This window comes from Anastrepha ludens, chromosome 2 (assembly GCF_028408465.1).
Source record: "Anastrepha ludens isolate Willacy chromosome 2, idAnaLude1.1, whole genome shotgun sequence".
Taxonomy (NCBI): domain Eukaryota; kingdom Metazoa; phylum Arthropoda; class Insecta; order Diptera; family Tephritidae; genus Anastrepha; species Anastrepha ludens.
In genome coordinates, this window is record NC_071498.1 from 82,682,174 (window position 1) to 82,702,814 (window position 20,641).

The 20,641-nt window shown below is 35.7% G+C and overlaps 1 protein-coding gene across 1 annotated transcript; it reads left to right on the forward strand.

Moving 5' to 3' along the window:
• Window positions 1–4,893: 4,893 nt before the first annotated feature.
• LOC128871970 (lysosomal acid glucosylceramidase-like) lies at window positions 4,894–16,473 on the forward strand. The gene is made up of 9 exons (XM_054114186.1): window positions 4,894–5,005; window positions 9,841–9,986; window positions 12,306–12,408; window positions 13,740–13,878; window positions 13,933–14,383; window positions 14,464–14,574; window positions 14,701–15,043; window positions 15,985–16,150; window positions 16,221–16,473. The coding sequence occupies exons 1-9, from the start codon at window positions 4,942–4,944 to the stop codon at window positions 16,318–16,320; spliced, it is 1,623 nt and encodes a 540-aa protein (XP_053970161.1). The 5' UTR covers window positions 4,894–4,941; the 3' UTR covers window positions 16,321–16,473.
• The last annotated feature ends 4,168 nt before the right edge of the window (window positions 16,474–20,641 follow it).

A 20,641-nucleotide genomic window follows, 5' to 3' on the forward strand; every position in this document is an offset into this window, starting at 1 on the left:
GAAAAACAATGCCTCGTATGAGAAAAATACTTTCCACAATGTAGAGCTATTTTAAATCAGTCGTATAGGTGTATGGTGTCTGCATCCCTGAAGACAGAGACATTTTTGGAAATTGCATCGCGGGTGAGCTGGCTAGGAGGGGAGCCGATCTTAAATCGGTCAACTCCGTCCAGTATGTGGGCATCCCTCTATCCTGTGGCAAGCTTTGAATCAGTTCGGTCTGCATCGCACGGGACAATAGAACCACGGATCGACTTTGTGACATTATGATATCATTTGTATGTATGTATAGCGTGATTCCGAGAGTGATACAGATTATTAGCAATTATTTCTTTTATATTTTCCAGACAATTGATGCTACAGACTTTGGAAAACTTAGTCATGGAGCGACACTCAGTTAAATAATGCGTAAAAGTAATCTAAACGTATCGCACCTGTACTAAAACTATACATGTTTCACATCAGGTTTTCCTGTAGGGCACATGAATGGAAACCGTAATTTTTATTGAGTTAAGTGTAGTACTCAATTTTAATATTTTTATTGCTAACAGGTGTGTGATATTTAAATTTGTTTTCGTTTTCTTTACACAACGCTCTTTATTCTAAAGATTTTGCTAAGGAATATCACTTGGTATGAAAATTCATGATGACATATCGATTTTTAAGTTCCCACTAGCAAAAGAATTCAGTTCTGAAAATGGTAAGCGAGTAGGTAATAGATTGCGGGGCAATGACTTAAACAAAAAATGGATTTTTGGCAGTTTCCAAGATGTAAAAATTTCGCAATAGCGTTGTATTTGGAATTATTTATATAAAATTATGGTTTTAACTTAGGTTTTTGAGAAGGTGTATCTCTTCTTTATTGTGATAAAAAATTGAATATTTTTTTTCCAAATCATTGAAGAGGATACCTGAAAGAGTTCAAATTATTTAAAATTCCCTTTTTGCTGTATTTTTTAGAAGCTTGGACGATGTCAATATCCCACGAGGGGTCCCTTGAAGTGTTTTAGAAAAAGATTCTGCAGAAAATTTTTGGACTTTTGCACGTTGCTGACGGCGTGTATCGTAGGCGAAGGAACAATGAGCTGAATTAATTTTACGACGACAGCAGCTGGTGGTAGTAGAGGAAGAGGAAGGCCAGCTTTGCGTTGGAAAGATCGGATGGAAAAGGATTCGGCTTCACTTGGTGTGTCCAACTGGCGCCTGTTAGCACGAGAAAGAAACGAGTGAAGCATTTTGTTAAACTCGGCCAAAATCGCGTAAGCGGTTATCGCGCCAATCAGGAAAGAGAAGATGACGTCGGAGAAAAATTGCTAAAAAAAAAAAGAATTTGGAATTTTTATTTATCTATGTAAATCTACTTAGATATTTGTGTTAAGTAACGAAACTTTGAGGAAAACCACACCACAAATAGAAGGAGGAACTCGGTCAAACACCCAGAAAGGGTGTGTAAACGTCAATTGTACATGTATAACAAGTTTTGTAGCTCGGAGTACTGGTTAGTAAATCCGCATTAATTTTGAAAAACCCTTTCAAAAATGTCAAAAATGGTTTATGCGCCTCGAAATGGTTATAAAATCACCACTTATTGACAAGTTTTGATTACTTACTTATTTTTTAATTTATGTAAAATTAAATTAGGCCATAAACTTAGTTTCGAAAATTACTTTTATCCAATTCAAAGTAAAAAATGTGTGAAAATAATACAAAATTAAGAATCTTAGTTTCGCTCCATATGATCACCTTTGGCCTTGACTATGGCGTTGAGAAGGTCCAGAAACGAATTGCAAGCTGCCGAATGTGACTTGCAGGTATTTTGGCCCACTCACGGACCATGACTTTTTTCAGCGCCTTAAGACTGTAGAATCTTTTGGTTCGGACCTTACTCTCCAAAATGCCCAAAGAGAATTGTGTGGGCGCTATGAAGTTCGGAATGTTGTTTTTTAACCATTCTTGGTTCGCTCGAGCTTTGTGAGACGGTGCCGAGTACTGTTGAAACGTACTTGGTCCGCCACCGAAATGTTTGTCTGCCCACGGCCTCAAAGCAATTTCCAGAATACTTTCCCGCTAATATTTCGCATTTACATTGACGCCAGGCTCAATGAAAACAATTGGAAAGCGCCCATCCGCGGTCACAGTGGCCCAAACCATTACCTTGGCGGGTGTTGCCTCCTACTAGTCAGTCAATGACTCAAATTTTTGTATAAACGGTCGATCAAATAAACCCTATCGTTTTGGGAGTTTACGAATTGGTCAATTTGAAAAATTTTCTCGTCAGAAAACACAATGTTCGGAAATTGACCGCTTTCGGCCAAGCGAAGCAACTCCTTCGCTCTCTCAAGTCTGACTTGTTGCTGTTTTGATGTGAGATCATGCGCCTTTTGGATCTTGTAAGGCTTGACTTTGACATTATTTTTCAGTATGCGGCGGATGCTACGGTCTTTCGCCATTTGATTGGCACTTGGTCGAGGATTTCGCTCAAATCGCTTCTTCAATTTTTGAACCATTTCACGTGATGTTGCAGTCTTTTGATGACCACCTCCATGACGTTTCGCGATGCTGCCAGTACCACTGTAACCAGTAATGATGCGATAAACAAAAACTTTATTTACTTTAAGGTGCTCGAGCTCACGAATAATCGCTGGTTGTGATTTTGCAGGCAAATAAAATACAATTACACTATTACGTTTGAAATCCATTACTGACTTTTTTTCCCCCACTTACTCTCGGCAAAATGCTTCCGCGCGCTTGTGCGAACGGTCTGGAGTTGGTTACACTTCGAGTGCAGGACCCTGTAGTGAAAAGTAATAATATAGTTCTTTAAATGTACTTCAACTTACATAAATTTTCACATGAAGCAATTTTAAAAATAATTGACTTAACATACATCTAAATTGTATTAAAATTGTAATAGTAATATTAGAAAAGCTAGTGAAAGAAAAAATGGCAATTAGTGCGGGAACAAAGAGAGCCTCTATATTCTATAACATAATCAAACTGTTTTAAAATATTTGTATATTTGTGTCCTGTAGCTGAGTCTGTCTAGTCTAGCCGCAGGTATTGAATTCCCAAATCTGACGGCGTTAATGAGAAATAGGATACAGAAGGTTAAGTGTATTTAATTGTATTTCGGTACAACTAGACTATGGTATTTCCGTGATCTTACTGGCAAGGCAAGGCAACAACCAAATATTCTAGTTCGTCAAAAAGAAATGTGATTATATCTACCGATCTCATATACGTAAACTTATGCAAAACATAACTTTATTCAAAGATACTAAATCCGTTTTACTGTATACTACTTCAGAGTAGGTAATAAGTGGTATAATTAGCCGGAGCACTAATTTACGCCTGGTTTTTATTGGTGTAAATGGAGCTGAAACTCTTAGTTTTCGCAGTTTGTCGGACACATTCTAATCACTCTATTTATATGACCACTACATGAAAGAATGAATCCAAAATGGTTTACTATATCCACAAAGTTAGAGGAATTGGGCAAATCCACAGCTTCACTAAATCAAACGCCTTAGAGAAATCAAGTAAACAAATAAATGTTAAGTCGCCACTGTCAAAATTATTACGAATATCCTCCAATATTTTTATCATTGCTGTTAAGCAACTATGTTTTTGTCGAAGCTAAATTGTAATGGAGTGAGTGGGCTTTTATTCTGTATAAAGACCGAAATTCGTATCGCCTTTAAATTTTCGCATACTTTTGAAAAGGTGGCAATATGCTTATACTCGTAGGCCTATAATCACAAATAGCTTTCGCCGTTATTGCCACTGGCAGTATAATAACTTTTTTCCACATTGTTGGAAAACACGAGCTTGTAAAGCAGTGATTTATTATATATGTTAATGGGCCTATAAAAATGCCATTACAACTTTAATAAATGTTAGAGAAATGGTATCCTCCCCTATAGCTTTGGATTTGATGTTTAGCAGAGACCTCACTAACTGCTACAAAATGAAATTGCTCTTTAAGCCCAACACATTTTAAGTTATTATTTTACAAAAATATCTTCGGATTATAAAATTTGAGATTTCGATGCAAATTTTTCGAATTTTTATAAATCGTGTATGAAATATGAAACTTGAATTGTTGCGGATTACATTGTTATAGAATGAACTATATACATATTACGTCCTCAGGTAAGGCCCTCACTGCAGTTCTTACCAACTTATTTTTTAGCTACTACCTTTTGCCACTGGGTTTTTGCAATTATTGCTGATTCCCTGGGTGTATTATCAGACAATTACGTTATCACGCAAATACAAAATAATCTGTAACATTATCGAGTGGAACTGAATAATTCGTCGAGCTTTTGATAACCTTATCTTATATTGAATGAGTGCGCAGGCTTTTCTTTTCAGTAGCTCCCGAAATAATTGATTTTGGAGACTACTGTTTTATTACAGCAAAAAATATTTCCGCTTCCCGCTTAGGCAGCAGGCTATGAATTATGTTTGTATCCGCGCGCACTTTACTAAAAAGTACGCTTGTATATAGTATAACGTTCAGTCCGAACCGAATTTAGCAATTCCTTGATTGTTTAATAGCAAAATTTTTCTCGCCCTATTCATTTTTGCATTGGGTATAAAATCCGTGCAAGCAACAGTTGTGTATACGTACGAATATTTATGCATACAGAAATATCTGCTACCTGCTTCAATAGATTAGTAGCTATATTAGATTAGGTAGCTACATTTTGTACACCTGATCACAGTACCATAAAAGAATAAAAAAGTGAAATTCCCATGATTAATAAAATTATCAAGTAGTATTGATTTCGACTTTTGATAAACCGATGTATTAGTATTAGGATAATAATAAAATTAGGTCTTAAAAATTAGATTTCCCCAAAAATTGGATTAGTACCAGTGTGACAGGCGTGGAAGAAACAAGCAATGGCCTTATAGGTTTAAATAAATAACAGCAAAATGGAAAAAAGTTTGTGCTCTTTAAAGTGCTTAGTTGTAATTTGCTATCTAGCAAGTTTTGTGGGTAAGTAGTGTTCCTTGTTTTTGAATAATGCAAACAGATGTGAAAAAAATAATATTATTTGTATTAACTTTTATTAAGTAGAATATACAAATATAAAAGTTAATATAATGGAGATGGCGAGCTCTAAGGCCATCGACTTGTTGTCTGAAATACGAAAAATTAAAAATGGGAGAAAAAATAAACCTTAAAATATACACATGCCTATTACAACACTCACCGTCAGTAAAATTTCGTCCGCCCAAGAGAGTTGTCCGCTCAAGGGGAGGTTCAGCTTATTTTAGAACTTTTAAATTTTTTATTTGAATGAAAGATATTGATATTATATCATTCAAACAAAAATGTGCATGCATGTATTTTTTTCAAAAGTGCATATTTCATTAACGTGCATAAGTGCATATAAAGCAATAACGCAAATAAAAAAATAATAATAATATTACACTATATTTCAGTCAATAAACTACATAAAACTATATATACAATATTATATGGGCTTTGACTTTTTTAATAATAGCTAGCCTTTCCTTTGATAATTTACATCCACGGCATACCCCATTTTTTAAGTTCTGTTCGGCAAAGCTCTGAAGAAAAAGCCTGTCTCGTCCGCATTATACAGTGATGACATTATACCAAATGTACTGAATCAATTACTTTTTATCAGGAAAAATTATGTTTGCAAGGTTTTACCTACTACTGGCTAATCCTCGGACAGCCAATATGCTTTTCTCGTAAGCGTTAATAAATAATTTCAATTTTTCCTTCAGGTTTGATCTCCCCATCATATTACGAACTTATAAAGGGCGATTTTTTAAGAGCTATAGGAAAGTTTTTCAAAAAAACACACGTAAAATTGAGAAAAATGTATGCAATTTTTATTTAAATCGATAGTACAGTCCATATAATGTAATGTTTGAAGATTATTTCATGCAAATGTTGACCGCGACTGAGCTTCAAATGGTCCATACAAATAGTCCAATTTTGGCATACTCCTTCCAATGTTTCGGCCGGTATCTCACATATAAATGCTTTAATGTTGTCTTCCAATGCGTTAATTGAAGCAGGCTTGTCTGAATAGGCATGCGCTTTAACATAGCCCCACAAAAAATAATCTAAAGGCGTTATATCGCACGATCTGGGTGGCCAATTGACAGGTCCCGAACAGGAAATAAAATGTTCACCAAACTCGCCTCTCAACAAGCCCATTGTTATTCGTGCTGTGTGGCATGTGGCACCGTCTTGCTGAAACCACATGTCATGCAAGTCAAGCTCTTGCATTTTGGGCAAAAAAAAGTTGGATATCATTTCACGGTAGCGCTTACCATTCACAGTTACGTTACGATTCGCAGCATCTTTGAAGAAGTACGGTCCAATGATACCTCCAGCCTATAAACCGCACCAAACTGTGACCTTTTCTGGATACATTGGTAGCTCTTGCAATTCTTCTGGCTGATCTTCACTCCAAAATCGACAATTCTGCTTATTTACGTACCCATTGATCCAAAAATGAGCTTCGTCGCTGAACATAATTTTTCGATGAAAAAGTGGATCTTCGGCCAACTTTCCAAGAGCGCATTCACCAAAAAATCTGCGTTGCGGTAGGTCGTTCGGCCTCAATTTTTGCACCAGTTGTATTTTGAAAGGCTTCACACCCAAATACTTTCGCAAAATTTTCCACGTTGTTCAGTAACAGAGGCCCAATTGCTCCGAACGGCGACGAATCGATAATTGGTGGTCATCATTAACATTGGCCGATACAGCTGCGATATTTTCTTCAGTTCGCACACTACGTAAGCGTGTTGGTGGTTTGATGTCCAATAACCTAAGTTTGGTTCTAAATTTAGTCACAATAGCTCGAATAGGCGCTTCAGTGGGTCGATTAAACTGACCATAAAATGGAAGAAGTGCGCGCTAAACTTTCTTAACAGAACACGCATTTTTATAATAAAATTCAATGATTTGCAAGCGTTGTTCGTTTGTAAGACGATTCATGGTTAAATTATAGACCAAACTGAAGATGTTTGCCAGTGAATCAAAACACGAAACGTGCGTCAGCTGTTTAAACCAACTGTTTAACACGTTCACGCCGGCGCCTGCCACCGGAGGCCCGCACAAGTCTGCTTCATGGGGCGGTGCGTACCACCGGTGGCCCGCAGAAGATTGCTTCATGGGGCAGCGTGTACCACCGGTGGCCCGCACAAGATTGCGTCATCTGGCAGCGCGTACCACCAATGGTACTTTATTAGACGGTACCTATGAGATGAGATGTCATAAACGACTACCCTTACGAAAAAATTTCGTTTTATGACCTGCAATCGCTCCCGATAGAGCGAAAAGATGTAAACATTGCCGTCTGTGGGCGAAGACCATGAATAACAGCGCCGGCGTGAACGTGTTAATAAGATAATAGCTAAAAAATCACCCGTTATATCCGCTATAACTGAACACAAAAAAACCGCGCAAACCAAACTAAATGTGTGCAAGAAAAAACATCACACTTTATCCAGGAAGTTCCCTTTTTCCATTTTTTAAATTTTGCCTGCCTATGATTGTTTGATTTCTTATGAGCATAAATCTTAATGCCTTTTGATAACAGATTCGCGTCCGCTCAATAGAAGTTTTTGTGCCAATTTTATGAAAAATAACTGGCCGCGTCCGTGCAAGAGAGTGTCCGTTTTAGAGAGAGTAATTTGTTTTTGGTATAGGAGAGGTTTCACAGTATTTTAAAATCATACAATATTATCTAATTTACATTCAATAATGAAATTAATTTTTTTTTGACGTGATAACGTCTTATAATTCAATTTAGCCGGCTGCTCGCACGAAAAAATGTGTCGTTATCTTGCTCATTCGTCGTTATCTTGCTCAATTGCCGTTACCTTGCTTGAACTAACTGCAAGCAAAAGCGCGGAACGAACGACAAAGAGCACAATCGGCCCCCGCGTTCGGCAACGTTCGAAATCTGGCTCTGTCCTACTTGAGTGAGCATATATATGTATGTGTATATGAATGCGCATGTGTATATGAATTCACATACAGTGCACTCGCGGTAACTCGAATAGCCGCTAAGTCGAACGACGTGCTAACTCGAACACATTTTTTCCCCTATTGACTTCTTTGTAACTCGAACAATAAAAAAGCGCTATAACTCGAACAAAAAAACAAATTTATTTGTACACACATTCTTTTCAAACATGTACAATTTGGACATAGATACATATGTAATAGTATATGTATATAAATTATATGTATACTAGTGTATTGTCCATATGAATATTTCGGCGTTAATATCCCGTTAGTTTTCTGGGAACAACATCTTGCATTGACCAAATTGCTTTAAATTTGTCATTTGTAGTATATCAGTGCACGTGAGTAATGGATCGTAAAAGGTTGAAGTGTTTAACATTAAAAGAGAGGGCTGAAGTCCTTAACAAAATTAAACGTGGACGTAGTGTTACTTCTCTAGCGAAGGAATATGGGGTAGCCAAGTCCACCATAAGTCTTATAAAAAAGAAAGATAAGGCAATTTATGGCTTGCACTAACGCTACCGGCAACCATAAGCTTAAACTTCTCGTTATTGACAAAGCAAGAAATCCTCGTGTTTTCAAAAATTTTAACTGTCCGGTGGAGTACAAAAATTCCAAATCAGCCTGGATGACTTCGGCGATTTTCAAAGACTGGTTTCATAATTCGTTCGTGCCGCAGGTAAAATCCAGATTCATTAAAACAATTTTTTTAACCAAGTTAAATGACTTTAATATTTAGGTAAGAAAATATTTGAAAGATGGGGGACTACCTGAGAAGGCTCTTCTTCTAATTGATAATGCCCCATCACATCCCAACGAAATCGAATTAAAGTCCGAGGATGGTTTAATTTTAACTATGTTTATGCCGCCGAATGTGACACCATTGATCCAGCCAATGGACCAAAATGTAATTCGTATAACGAAACTATACTACAGAAATTTTCTACTGGCTTCCATTTTCAACAATCGATCGAAAAATCGATATCGATGACTGTTTTTTTAACATAGCACACTCAATTGATAAGTCGAACAAATTCGATAAATCGAACAGCGCCTGTTTTAATTAGTTCGAGTTATCGCGAGTGCACTGTATTTGTATTTGCATATGCCTTCTTCCTGTGTGCATGGTAATGAACCATTTCTCTGTTGAGAATAGGACGATGATAGGAAAAGTAGGAAATGAAAGGGAGTGTTTCGAATGTTATGTTTCTGCCTCTTCGTGTTGTTGACTTACTAACGTCTGATGCACAATCGAAATTGAACATATCTTTCAAGAATTTGATCAATGTTTCGTAATTGTTCACGTTTGTATTAATGTAACATGATTAATTCCATTACGATTCCATTTACCTCCTTCTCTATATCCATATAAAAAAAAAATGGAACCATTCCATCAGTATTTACTTATGACGTAGTCACGTTAAACTATCGTCAGTAAACCGACTTTACAGACAACCTCATTTTTATATTAGCAGAAGATATGATTTTAATATAGTGTAGGGATTTGTAAAGCCAAAGTGATTTCCTCTGAATCTCTCTAAAAATTGATATTCAATAATGAGGTGTTTCATTAATGTGCTTTGGGAGCAAAATGGGTTAGAGGCAAAATAATGCCCGAACAGAAGGTAGGGGTTTTATTTAGAAGCCATACAAGTTGAAAAGTTTGTTATAATTTTGAAAATTATTCGTTCATGTAATCCCATCTGCCATTATCACCATCTGTATCCATAAGTACAATCTTACATATATTAATGTGGCTATGACTGCTGCTTAAATGCCGATATTACTTTAAGTTATTAATTTTGCCATTTCAGCTATCTCATATCAAGAAAGTACTCCATGTGACCGTAGAGAATATACAACTGGTTTAGTTTGTATTTGCAATGTCACCTATTGTGATTACCTAGACGACCCAACACCAACGAATATAAGCGAATTTGTTATTGTATCTACATCGAAGGTAAAGTACCAGTATTTAGAAAAAACTGAGCAAGTGTCATACTTCGGGTGGAATAGTACTTTATAAAGGTCATATTTATAAAATTAAGATTGCAATTTTATAATACATACATGTGTATAAGGGGGGCAATACACACAAATGTACCCGCCGAAAGACTTCATCTCTTCAATGTTGATGAAATTTAGTGAATACGCTCTATACAGTTGCATAAATTGTGTAAAATGAGAGTGGAAATATTGAGTAGTTGCCGTACAGGTGTTACTAGAAAATATCAATTTTTTTGTTGTAAATTTACGTTGATCGTTTGCACCACTTTAAGGGGGAAGATTTCGTTCAAGATCAAATTCAAGCAATTTTATTTCTCCATAAAATTTAAGTATCATTCTAAGGAAAATTGCTAAGCTTTCATTTGTGCACAAATAGAAAAATGGAAAATGTCGAAATTTGATCAAAAAAATGGTAATAGAATTCTTTTACTAACAAGATTTTTTGAATGTTGTTTACATTATTTGTCGAAAAATTAAAAAAAACCGTTGGAAAACAATCTTTTGTTTCCTCTTATACTGAAAATCCTTTTACTTACAACGCAAAAAAAAAATTCTTTCACAGAAAAAAATTTAATTTGAAACCCTTAAAGCATATCTCGGCAATCATTCGATATTCCCTCTTCCCGTTTCGCACAGTGTAAGCTGTTGTAAAGTAAAGCATCTTACCCAAATTTTATCAAGTCCGAAGCATTTTCCGTATAGCTGGAAACTTTGATAGATACTAAGTCGGTAATACGCGACAGATTACATTGCGTGCACGAAGTTTGCAGAATTTGAGGATGCAGTTTTTAGATTGCATACATATATGTATTTAGAAATAATTATATACAAAAGCTTCCGTAAACATCTTTCCGTCTTTAAGATCATTTTATTTACCAATTTTCCTCACTTTTTTTCAAATTTATAAAACTATCGTTAAATTGAAAGAGAGTTCGCCTATTTAATAAGTCAACTTACTTTTTTTATCATTAACACACCTAAATTTTCTCTCTTGTTATTAACTCCATAAGCTCCATATTATTCCTATGCACTTATAAATACGTAATATCGGGTGTAAAAAAAAATAAATTTATTGTTGGAATGCATTTTTTTTATTATAATCTGGTAGATAACTTTATGGCACTCGATTCTTGAATATGATAGCCGATATATATGCCAACCGTGGCTATGAGTTCCATGGTCCATCCGATCAGTCCAATATTTCACTATTTTTTCGAACAAATCTAGAGTCAATGGTGGCTTGAATATTGCAATAAGACGATTGCTAGGTGCAGTGTATGGCAAGTTACGATCTCTTGTTGGAACCAAATGTCGTGGATGTTTAGTTGATTAATTTTGGAAATAAAAATTCAGTCGGCATGGCTCGTTAGCGCTCGCCATTCACTGCAATTGCAGCTTCTTCTTCACTTTGAAAGAAATAAGGATCAATGATGAACTTCGCGGCTTTATTATTTTTAAGAAAATTTACACAAAACGATTCAAGATTATTTTCCAAGCCCTACCGAACATAAATGTCAACAAAGTTTACCATTCTCAGCTGTAAAACCATAGTTATCGATATCGATAGTCCTCATGCAGCTGAAAAAAACACCCGATAGTATATGGTAGGTACGTACTTAGGTACCAAATAATATTGTAAGTAATAACTAGCATAAATGCAGAGCGCAGGTTGTAAATATTTCTGTGGTATATAAATCTTAAAAATTTTGGTAGATTCCAAAACAATGTGGTGTATTTACATATAAGTATTAAAATGCGAAATTTCTAGGTTTATTAAAAGTAGAATACTTTAAAATTAATTACTAATGTATAAGAAAAGTAAACTCATATTTAGCTGCTATATTGGTATGTCAAAAGCCATTGACACTTATTTCAGAAAAAACTTTGTTTACTTTACATGCAAAGCATGCGTCATGTTTCATTTCATTCAACCACAAATGATTATAATATTCAATTTGTCCAACCTAGTTGGAAAAAACAATACTGCCATAGTTGCGCATATTGGACTTTAGCATTTCCTATGATTTAGATATAAAATGGATTAGATTTCATTACATACGCATTAAAAGCAAATCAGAGTTTTCGTACTACACATTTATAAGATAATTTAAAAAACATTAAGAATAAAATCTGGTGCTACTATTTTAAAATATTTGGTGTTGTGAAATGTGGTAGATTTTAAGCTTACGATAGAAAACGATAGATCTACCATAAAAGTGGCATAGTCCGCGTGCTGCATAAATATGTATGAATTTTTTTTTTATTCTTTTAGGCTGGTCTGCGATTTGAAACTACAAGTGGTATACTAAATGCCACCGAAAGTATAAGCGTTCTAAATTACAATCAGAGCACAGACGCAGAAAGGGTTGGAAGAGGTAAGTACGCTCTATATTGCTAGTTCAACAATTGAATTTTTATGAATTTGTTACTAAAATTCACGATTATAAACGCACTACCGCACCCTAAGTTAAGAAGCAGCCCAGTAGGAGGTTGGAAGTAAGTTTACTGCCATGAGAATGAGATTTTGTTTGGTTAAAGTTCAATGAAAATTGACAAAAATATTATCAAAGTTGAAAAATCTAAAAAAAAGCAAACAAACAAAAATTAAGACCGATGGTATATTTCATCAAAATGAACAATGCATAGCGGAAAGATCTACTTTTACTTTTTCAAAAAAAACAAATTAAATTAGTAAATCGAATAAGTATTTATGAAGACGATATGATTGATTTTTCAGTTCAATAAACTTACAAAAGTGTAATTCAACAAAAACAAATATTAATAATTTTGAAGGAGGATGTCTAAGTTCTATTTAAATGACTCTAAGTTATACGACAAAATAGGTGGTGATACCCACTCCAAGCAATTCTTACTCAATCAAAGTTTACGTCTACTGATCACTGAACTGGGAAATTAGGCCTCCCTTTGGTTAAACAATTGTAGTAATGCAATCCATTGCACCTATTTGGTGCATCATTAAATCTTTACAATACAGTTTAACTTTCCCTAAGATGCCTACTGAATGTAGAACGTCCTGAATGAGTTGACTTTGCAACGCTCTCTGAGTATAGTATGGGGTATTGATCATAAGGCCATTGCGCCGGATGAGTGAGTTCGAATCCACACCGAATTGCTCAACACCTATTTTTTTATGCCTGTAGTCTCAGACAACAGACACCGAATTAGAAGAAACAAAAAGGCATGGCTTGGCTGTGAAGTGCCTCAAGAGCCAAAGACGTTTTTGACTGCTTTGGTGTGGGTTCACTCTGAGAGTGGTGAACTAATTATAAATATCATAAATATGAGTATGAATAAATTATAATATTATATAAGATTATAATAGTTCGCAGTCTATCCTGGCAAAGGAACGAGTATTAACCGACTTTCGGCACTGCTGCTCAGATGAGCAGAAATAGAACTGACTCGACGTGGGTGTTTCATAATTCACATTATGTGCCTCAATTTTAAGAAAAAGTTAAAGAAAGTGTACAATGGTTTTGTTGGACATAGTGTGCAGATCACTCCGCAGCCAACTACCGTCTCCCAAACTTAGTTTTATCTATATTCATTTTCGGTTTTATTACATAACTACATGATAGAAAATATTTGGAAAGAATTCTTTGCGTTTTATTAAGCTTTTGTTTTAATATTTCTTAAAGATATCAAAAAAACGGAATCTTGATATAAGTCCATATTTTTCTTTTAGCGGCAGCTCGAAAGGTATCGCTTGTGGTCGATCGTGAGCAACGTTTGCAGAACATTACTGGCTTCGGTGGTTCATTTACGGGCTCCGTAAGTTATATTCTGGATAAGTTGCCACAAGAACTGCAAGATCATTTATATAAGTATGAGAATATGCCAACAATATTACACTATTAAACAAATAATTACATCTTCAGATCCTTTTACTCGTCGAGCGGCATTGGTTTCAATTTGATGCGTACCCCAATCGGTGGTTGCGATTTTGATTTGGAGGCCTGGGCGTATAATGAACTGCCCGAAAACGATACCGCCCTGAGCAATTTCACAAAGTTAGATCCACGCGAGGAGAAAAGAATTGAACAAATTAAACGTTTGAAGCTGGTATCGAATGTAAAAAATTTGCGTATTAAAGCTGCCGCCTGGAGCTCTCCACCTTGGATGAAAACTAATAACGCGTGGACTGGATGGAGTCGCTTAAGGCCAGAATACTATCAGACATGGGCTGATTATCATTTACGTTGGCTTGAATTATGGGAAGATAGTGGTTTACCCATTTGGGCTATATCTACCGGTAATGAACCCTCGAATGGCGTGATTTTTATGTCATTCGCCAAATTCATGAGTTTAGGTTGGACACCGAGGAAACAGGTGAGAGGGCGTGAGATTGGAAAAATCAAGAGTTGAGAAGAGAAACAAAATATTACTTATACACTTATTCTTTGTGACAGGGTATTTGGTTATACGAGAACTTCGGCCCAACAATACGCTCCAAATATAAAGATATGCTTATAATCGGCAATGATGATCAGCGTTACTCGTTCCCTTTTTGGTTCAAATTGGTAGGTGTACTGTGCATAGAACTGTAATATTTGTATCCATATATGTAATTATAGTATACATACATGCATATGTATGTAATTTTCGTATTTTCATTCAATCGCAAATTCGTACATTTATGTTCTTAGATGAATTCTTCACGCTCCAACTCAATCGACTATCTCAATGGATTGACAGTACATTGGTATTGGGATGAGATTTTAAGGCCTACGTTTATTGATATCGCTCATAGAGCGATGCCAGACAAAATCATGCTTGTTACAGAATCTTGTATTGGTGATAAGCCATGGCAAAAAGCAGCACCTATTCTGGGCTCTTGGAAACGTGCTGAGAAATACGCCCGAGCTTTTCTTCAAGATTTGCAGCACAATTTTAATGGTTGGATCGATTGGAACATTGTGTTGGATGAAGAGGGTGGCCCGAATTACGTTAAGAATTTCGTTGACGCACCAGTGATTGCGAATATGACAAGTAAATCCTTTTGTAATATTAGTTTGGGGAAAAAGAAATCCATTATTTTCTCGGTAGATGGCTGTACTGATTGTTATCTCGCAAAGTATCGATCAAACAATTTACGCTCGTCGTCAAGGTGACATTCCACACTAAAAATTCTCTATTGCGGTTTTTTGTTTGCTCCATTCAGTTGTAAGTTACAGGGTGTTAACAATGGAAGTTAACAAAGCGAAAACTCAGTACATTTTACAGTTTTTCTTTGTTAAAGGCGAAAATTTAAGTCAGGACGCTGAAATTGTGAATGGTGTTTATGGTGCCGATACTGTAACAACCAATTAAGTGAAGTTTTCGTTAATTCCGTTAAAGCAATTTTGATGTTAAAGAAGATGTCGATAAGGTCAAAATGTCGATAAAATCGCAGACATTTTAGAAATAAAGCAACAAAAATAATGGATTTCTTTTTCCCCAAGCTAATATTATTGCATTTGTATACATACATGCATACATACGCTTGTGGTCACATAATTAATTCACTTCATCTTACAAATTCGAAAATTTTTCATAAAAGTATAGTTCATTGTTAACAAAAATCGTACAGGTACATCAAAATTCCAAGGATTCCACAAATTCACAAAAATTTAAAGAGTTTGAAAAAGTTGCAATGAACTTTTTAATAAGTACCTTTAGATAACTTGAGTATGCAATTTTTTAGCTCATTTGATAAAGTGTAAGTTTAATGTCGTTCATATGTCGAATTAGTTTTTAAATTTTTTTTGCATACGATGTGGACAATTTTTCCCATATAAAAGACTTCCGAATGTGACAATGATGTTTAAGCAAAACAAAAAATTTAGCGAGAAAAATATAGGGAATATGGTAAATAGACGAAGCGACTTAATTATGTGACCGCATGCGTATAATAGATTTGTAATTAATTGATATTAATGTGCTCCATGCAGACCTGGTCGAGGTATACAAACAACCGACATTCTATATTATGGGTCACTTCTCGAAGTTCGTACCGGAGGGTTCAGTACGTATTGCTGCTGAGGCTACAAACGTTAATGTAGATACGGTTGCATTCTTGAGGCCAGATGGCAGCGTGGCGATTATTGTTTTCAATAGGTTTGTATATTAGTTTGTATATACGTTTTTAATAGGACCTTTAATTGTTTCTGTTTTCATAACTATTCAGTGGTTACGCCAGCGTTGAAGTGAACATTTCGGATAAAAATAGTGGCTCAATTAAGTTCCAGATACCTCCAAAATCTATTCATACCGTTGTCTATAATTAAAATGTGTATGTAAAACATAACGTACGGAAAATTTTTTTCCCTAGCAAGTCTTGACTATTTTTAGTTAATTGTTATGTAGAAGTACTTTAGGATATTAAAAAGCTTTCAATATTATTTGAATAAATTAAAATAAGCTGTTTAGAAGCTATTTAAAGAAGAAGAAAAAGCAAATACCTCAAAAACAAAACTAGAAGTTGTTTTACTTTTATTTTTGTTTGTGTCTGGCTGTGCATAAGACTGATGACTTTTAAACTCTTATATATACAGGGTGCATGCGGTATTTGTGAACATGCTATGCTGTGTGGCTATAACTTCCCGAAACCATATTTTTCTTTTTACTCTTTTTCAGATAAGACTTGGATGACTACAACTTAACTCAAAAAATAAAGAGACATGTCGTTATCGTCGTTGAAAATATCAGGCGGCGATGTAGATTCTGTTGTAAAACGCAAAAACCCTGTTCGATCTGCAGAATGTATTCAGCAAGTGCAACCAATCATTGTTGAGGACCCTTAAAAGTTAATCGAAGTTGAGTTGTTTATGCCGATCTCCGATAGAAATCCTACGTTATGCGCAGAATACAGTTTATGTCGGGGCAAAAACGAGAACAGCGAGTTATCTGATTAAAACGCCTTCTAAACAACCTTAACACCCTGAAGCACCTGAGGTGTTTTGGGTTTATCTGACGAAAAAAAAATTACAGAGCCCTTAGACCATCCGCAGAAATTATGGCTATGTTCCAATCCTACAGATTTTCCTATTGCCATGCACAAGGAGTTTCCACCCAATGTTATGGTTTTAGGTGCTGTGAGCAACAAAGGACACTTCTTTACTCCAGGATTTCGAGTGAATTCTGCTGCATATATCGAGGTTCCACAAATAGGAGCAGGAGTTCGGCTAAACAATCTACAACGGGTGTAAGCCAATTATACAAACATACATACTCATTTATTAATGGCATCAAATTATTTTGAACGAATATTTGCTGTGTTTTTTCACGCAGAAACATTTGTGTTTGCGCTTGAAATTTGTATGAAGTAATAAGGCACAGTTTTATATTCGCTCATGAAATCGGATATCTAGGCCAATGCCGGTGAGCCTTTTTTTCTTCAGTTTAATTACAGAGCTATCCTCATATATGACAAATCGATTCAGAATCTCTGAAGCCAAACTTTCTCCTCAACAAATGCCAAACCTTTGATGTGTGAAGAAGATTTTTTTACCAATAATTTAAATTTCAAACCAAAATTACTTCAAGTTGATTAATAAATCAGTAAAACAACCGCTAAGCAGTTTCCCTCAAAAAAGATGTGAAGAATCGAAAAGGCGATTCTCTACAAGATTCACAAGCTTGCATGACATCGTCCAAGATTTTAATATTAAGCCCCACGAATATAAGAGGCATTTCAAAAGAATAAAAATTGAGATGTTGAGTGTGGCTATTGAACGCGACGGGCGCTGCAATAGAAGAAGCCTGTATGACGTTTTGCGATTTCAATCTGTATTAAAGGATCAACGAGAAGCCCCATAGGGCGCAAGTCGTCAAAATAACACTCCAAGGTCCTTCAGCATCCGCCGTATTCTCCGCACCTTGCACCGACCGATTATCATCTATCAACTTCCTGTCAAACCATATGAAGGGCATTACCTTCGTTAACAAAGAGGTCTTTAAAAACTGATTCAATAACATCTTTGACACTAGACCAGGCGATTTTTGGCAGAACGGCAGGTGCGAAGAGATTATAAAAAAGGGACGGCGAATATATAATTGACTAACTTATTGAAATAATTATTGGCCTTTGTTTTAATAAAAGTATTCGGTAAAAACACCCAAGCCCAATATATACTTATATACGTAATAAGGTAAGAACTAATAAGTATATTGCAGTCAGCACTTTTTGCATAAAAATACTCATTTACTCAATAATCTGTCTCATTTTTGCGTGAAATAGAGAATGTGAGTATATTTCAGCCGTATTTGCTTTTGTTCAAAAAAAAGTGTAATAAATAAAAGAAAATAACCTTGAGGTTGTTACTCAATAATTTAACTAAAAATCTTCAAAATTTCCCACTTCATTTAAAAGAAACGACATTCAATGATTCAAAGTTTGTTCGTTCAATAAAGAAATGTAAAGTAATCAGTGGTCGAGCCACTTTCTCAAAAGAGAGCTTCGAACGATTCAACCAAGTGGTAAATTATTAAAACTTCTCAGCTAAGTTTTATGAGTATTGTAATGAAGAAAATAACTTTTTGTCGCCTACTTTTATATTCTGGTAATTTTTGTTGTCGGTCGCATTGACTTATAATAGTTTTATCAATCACAAAGCATTCTCATTACAAAAGTGTTACCAGTTTCCTATGCTGTCCACATGTGTAATTGCCATAAATAGGAAGTTGTTGTAATTAAAGGGAGGTCCATATAGTGCTTTCTTTTGAAAATTTATTAACTTATTCGAAAGAGTAAACACTCCTATTATTTATTTATGTGACTGGTTTCACAGTAGCGAGTGTTGTTAACCAAGTTTCCAAGACTTTGACGACGATTTCTAGGTTCATAGTACGCTCCAAATACAAGTTAATGTCATCCAACTCTGGATGAAAGACCTAGACCCATATAATAAAACCTCAAAATCGTTTTGCATTCTTTGGAAAAGTTTCTTTCTGAAAGCATTTTAAATTTGCAATATTTTGCTTAAGTGTTTTTAGAGAAAATGGAAAAAAGTTCAAATAAATATCGGAGAGAAATACTTGTATATTGCTAAGATACATATGGTAAAATTTTACGGGGTATAATTTTGCAGAACATTTTAAGCCATTAGCTCTCTCACAAGGGGACGTTTTGGGCTTTTTTATATTTTTATTCCCACATAAAATGGCAGACGGCGCTACGTGCCACACAAGCAACGACACCATTGATCTTTTACGGGAAAGTTTCCGGACCGTGTTATCTCTCGAAGAGGTGATCACAATTGGCCTCCGAGATCTTGTGATTTAACACCTTGTGACTTTTTTCTTTAGAGCCACATAAAAGAGAAGGTCTACGCCAACAGCCCAGGGTCGATTCAAGACCTCAAAGATGGAATTAGTGAAGCTATCGAGGTCATAGGGCAGCCACTTGGCAATTCGGTTATGGAAAATTTCATGGAAAGGATATTGTCCTGTACGCGCGGACGTGATGGTCATTTGCCTGATGTTATTTTCCACTATTAACGGCATATCTTCTTCTTTATAATGAAATAAACATCCGATAATTTATATTAAAAAATAGCATTTTCCTTTGAATATCGTAATAGCACCTCTTATTGGAAAACCCTTTATATATACGTATATGTATAATTGGCGCGTACACCCTTTTTGGGTGTTTGGCCGAACTCTTCCTCCTATTTGTGGCGTGCATCTAGATGTTGTTCCACAAATGGAGGGACCTACAGTTTCAAGGCGACTCCAACCGGCAGATATTTTTTATGAGGAGCTTTTTCATGTCAGAAATACACTCGAAGGTTTGTAATTACCTGCCGAGGGGCGACCGCTATTAAAAAAAAGTTTTACTTCATTTTGTTCTTTTTCAGAGATTCGATTTTACCGCTCCAAACTTAGCTGGAAATTAAACATTGATGAACGGGTAAAGAAAGCAGAAATCGCTTTATATGCTTGGAAGAAGATGGGGTCTTCAACCCAAGTAAACATTATGGTTGTAAAAGGCGGTCATACGACCAATTTTATCGTATGGCTAGGTGGTTTGATGGAAAGCTCTAGAGAGAGAATACAATATCAAATTACTTGGCAGAATACAAAGATCAGCCTGTGCATTAACAGTCGGTGCAATCAGATCATGTCCTAGGGACGCTCTCAACGCACTAGCACACGTTATTCCAATATACCTGTATATTAAGAGGGCGGCAACTATGAGTGCATTTAGGTTAATTGAAGCGGACCGCTGGAAAGAAAAGTCTCATACTATTACTGCGACAAACTCAGTTAACCTTGGACAGGACTCAGTACATCGTCTCGACGGTAACATTCAATAGGAATTTTGCCACTCTCCTTCCATTTAAGGAGGAATGGAATAAACAACTTCGTAACTACAAGCGATACAGATGGTAGTAAAATGGATTGTGATATTGAAGCTGGTATATATTCTCACATACTTAAAGGCTGTGCATTTCCCAACAGTGTATTCCAGGCCGAAAGTACTGGCAATTGTGGAAGCTTGTAGGCTACTAATCGCAGATTTCTCCTTTAAGGGCATCATCGCTATTCTTTCGGATAGCCAAGCTGCAATCCCGGCACTGGATTCGGCTAGAACAACCTCTAAAGTGG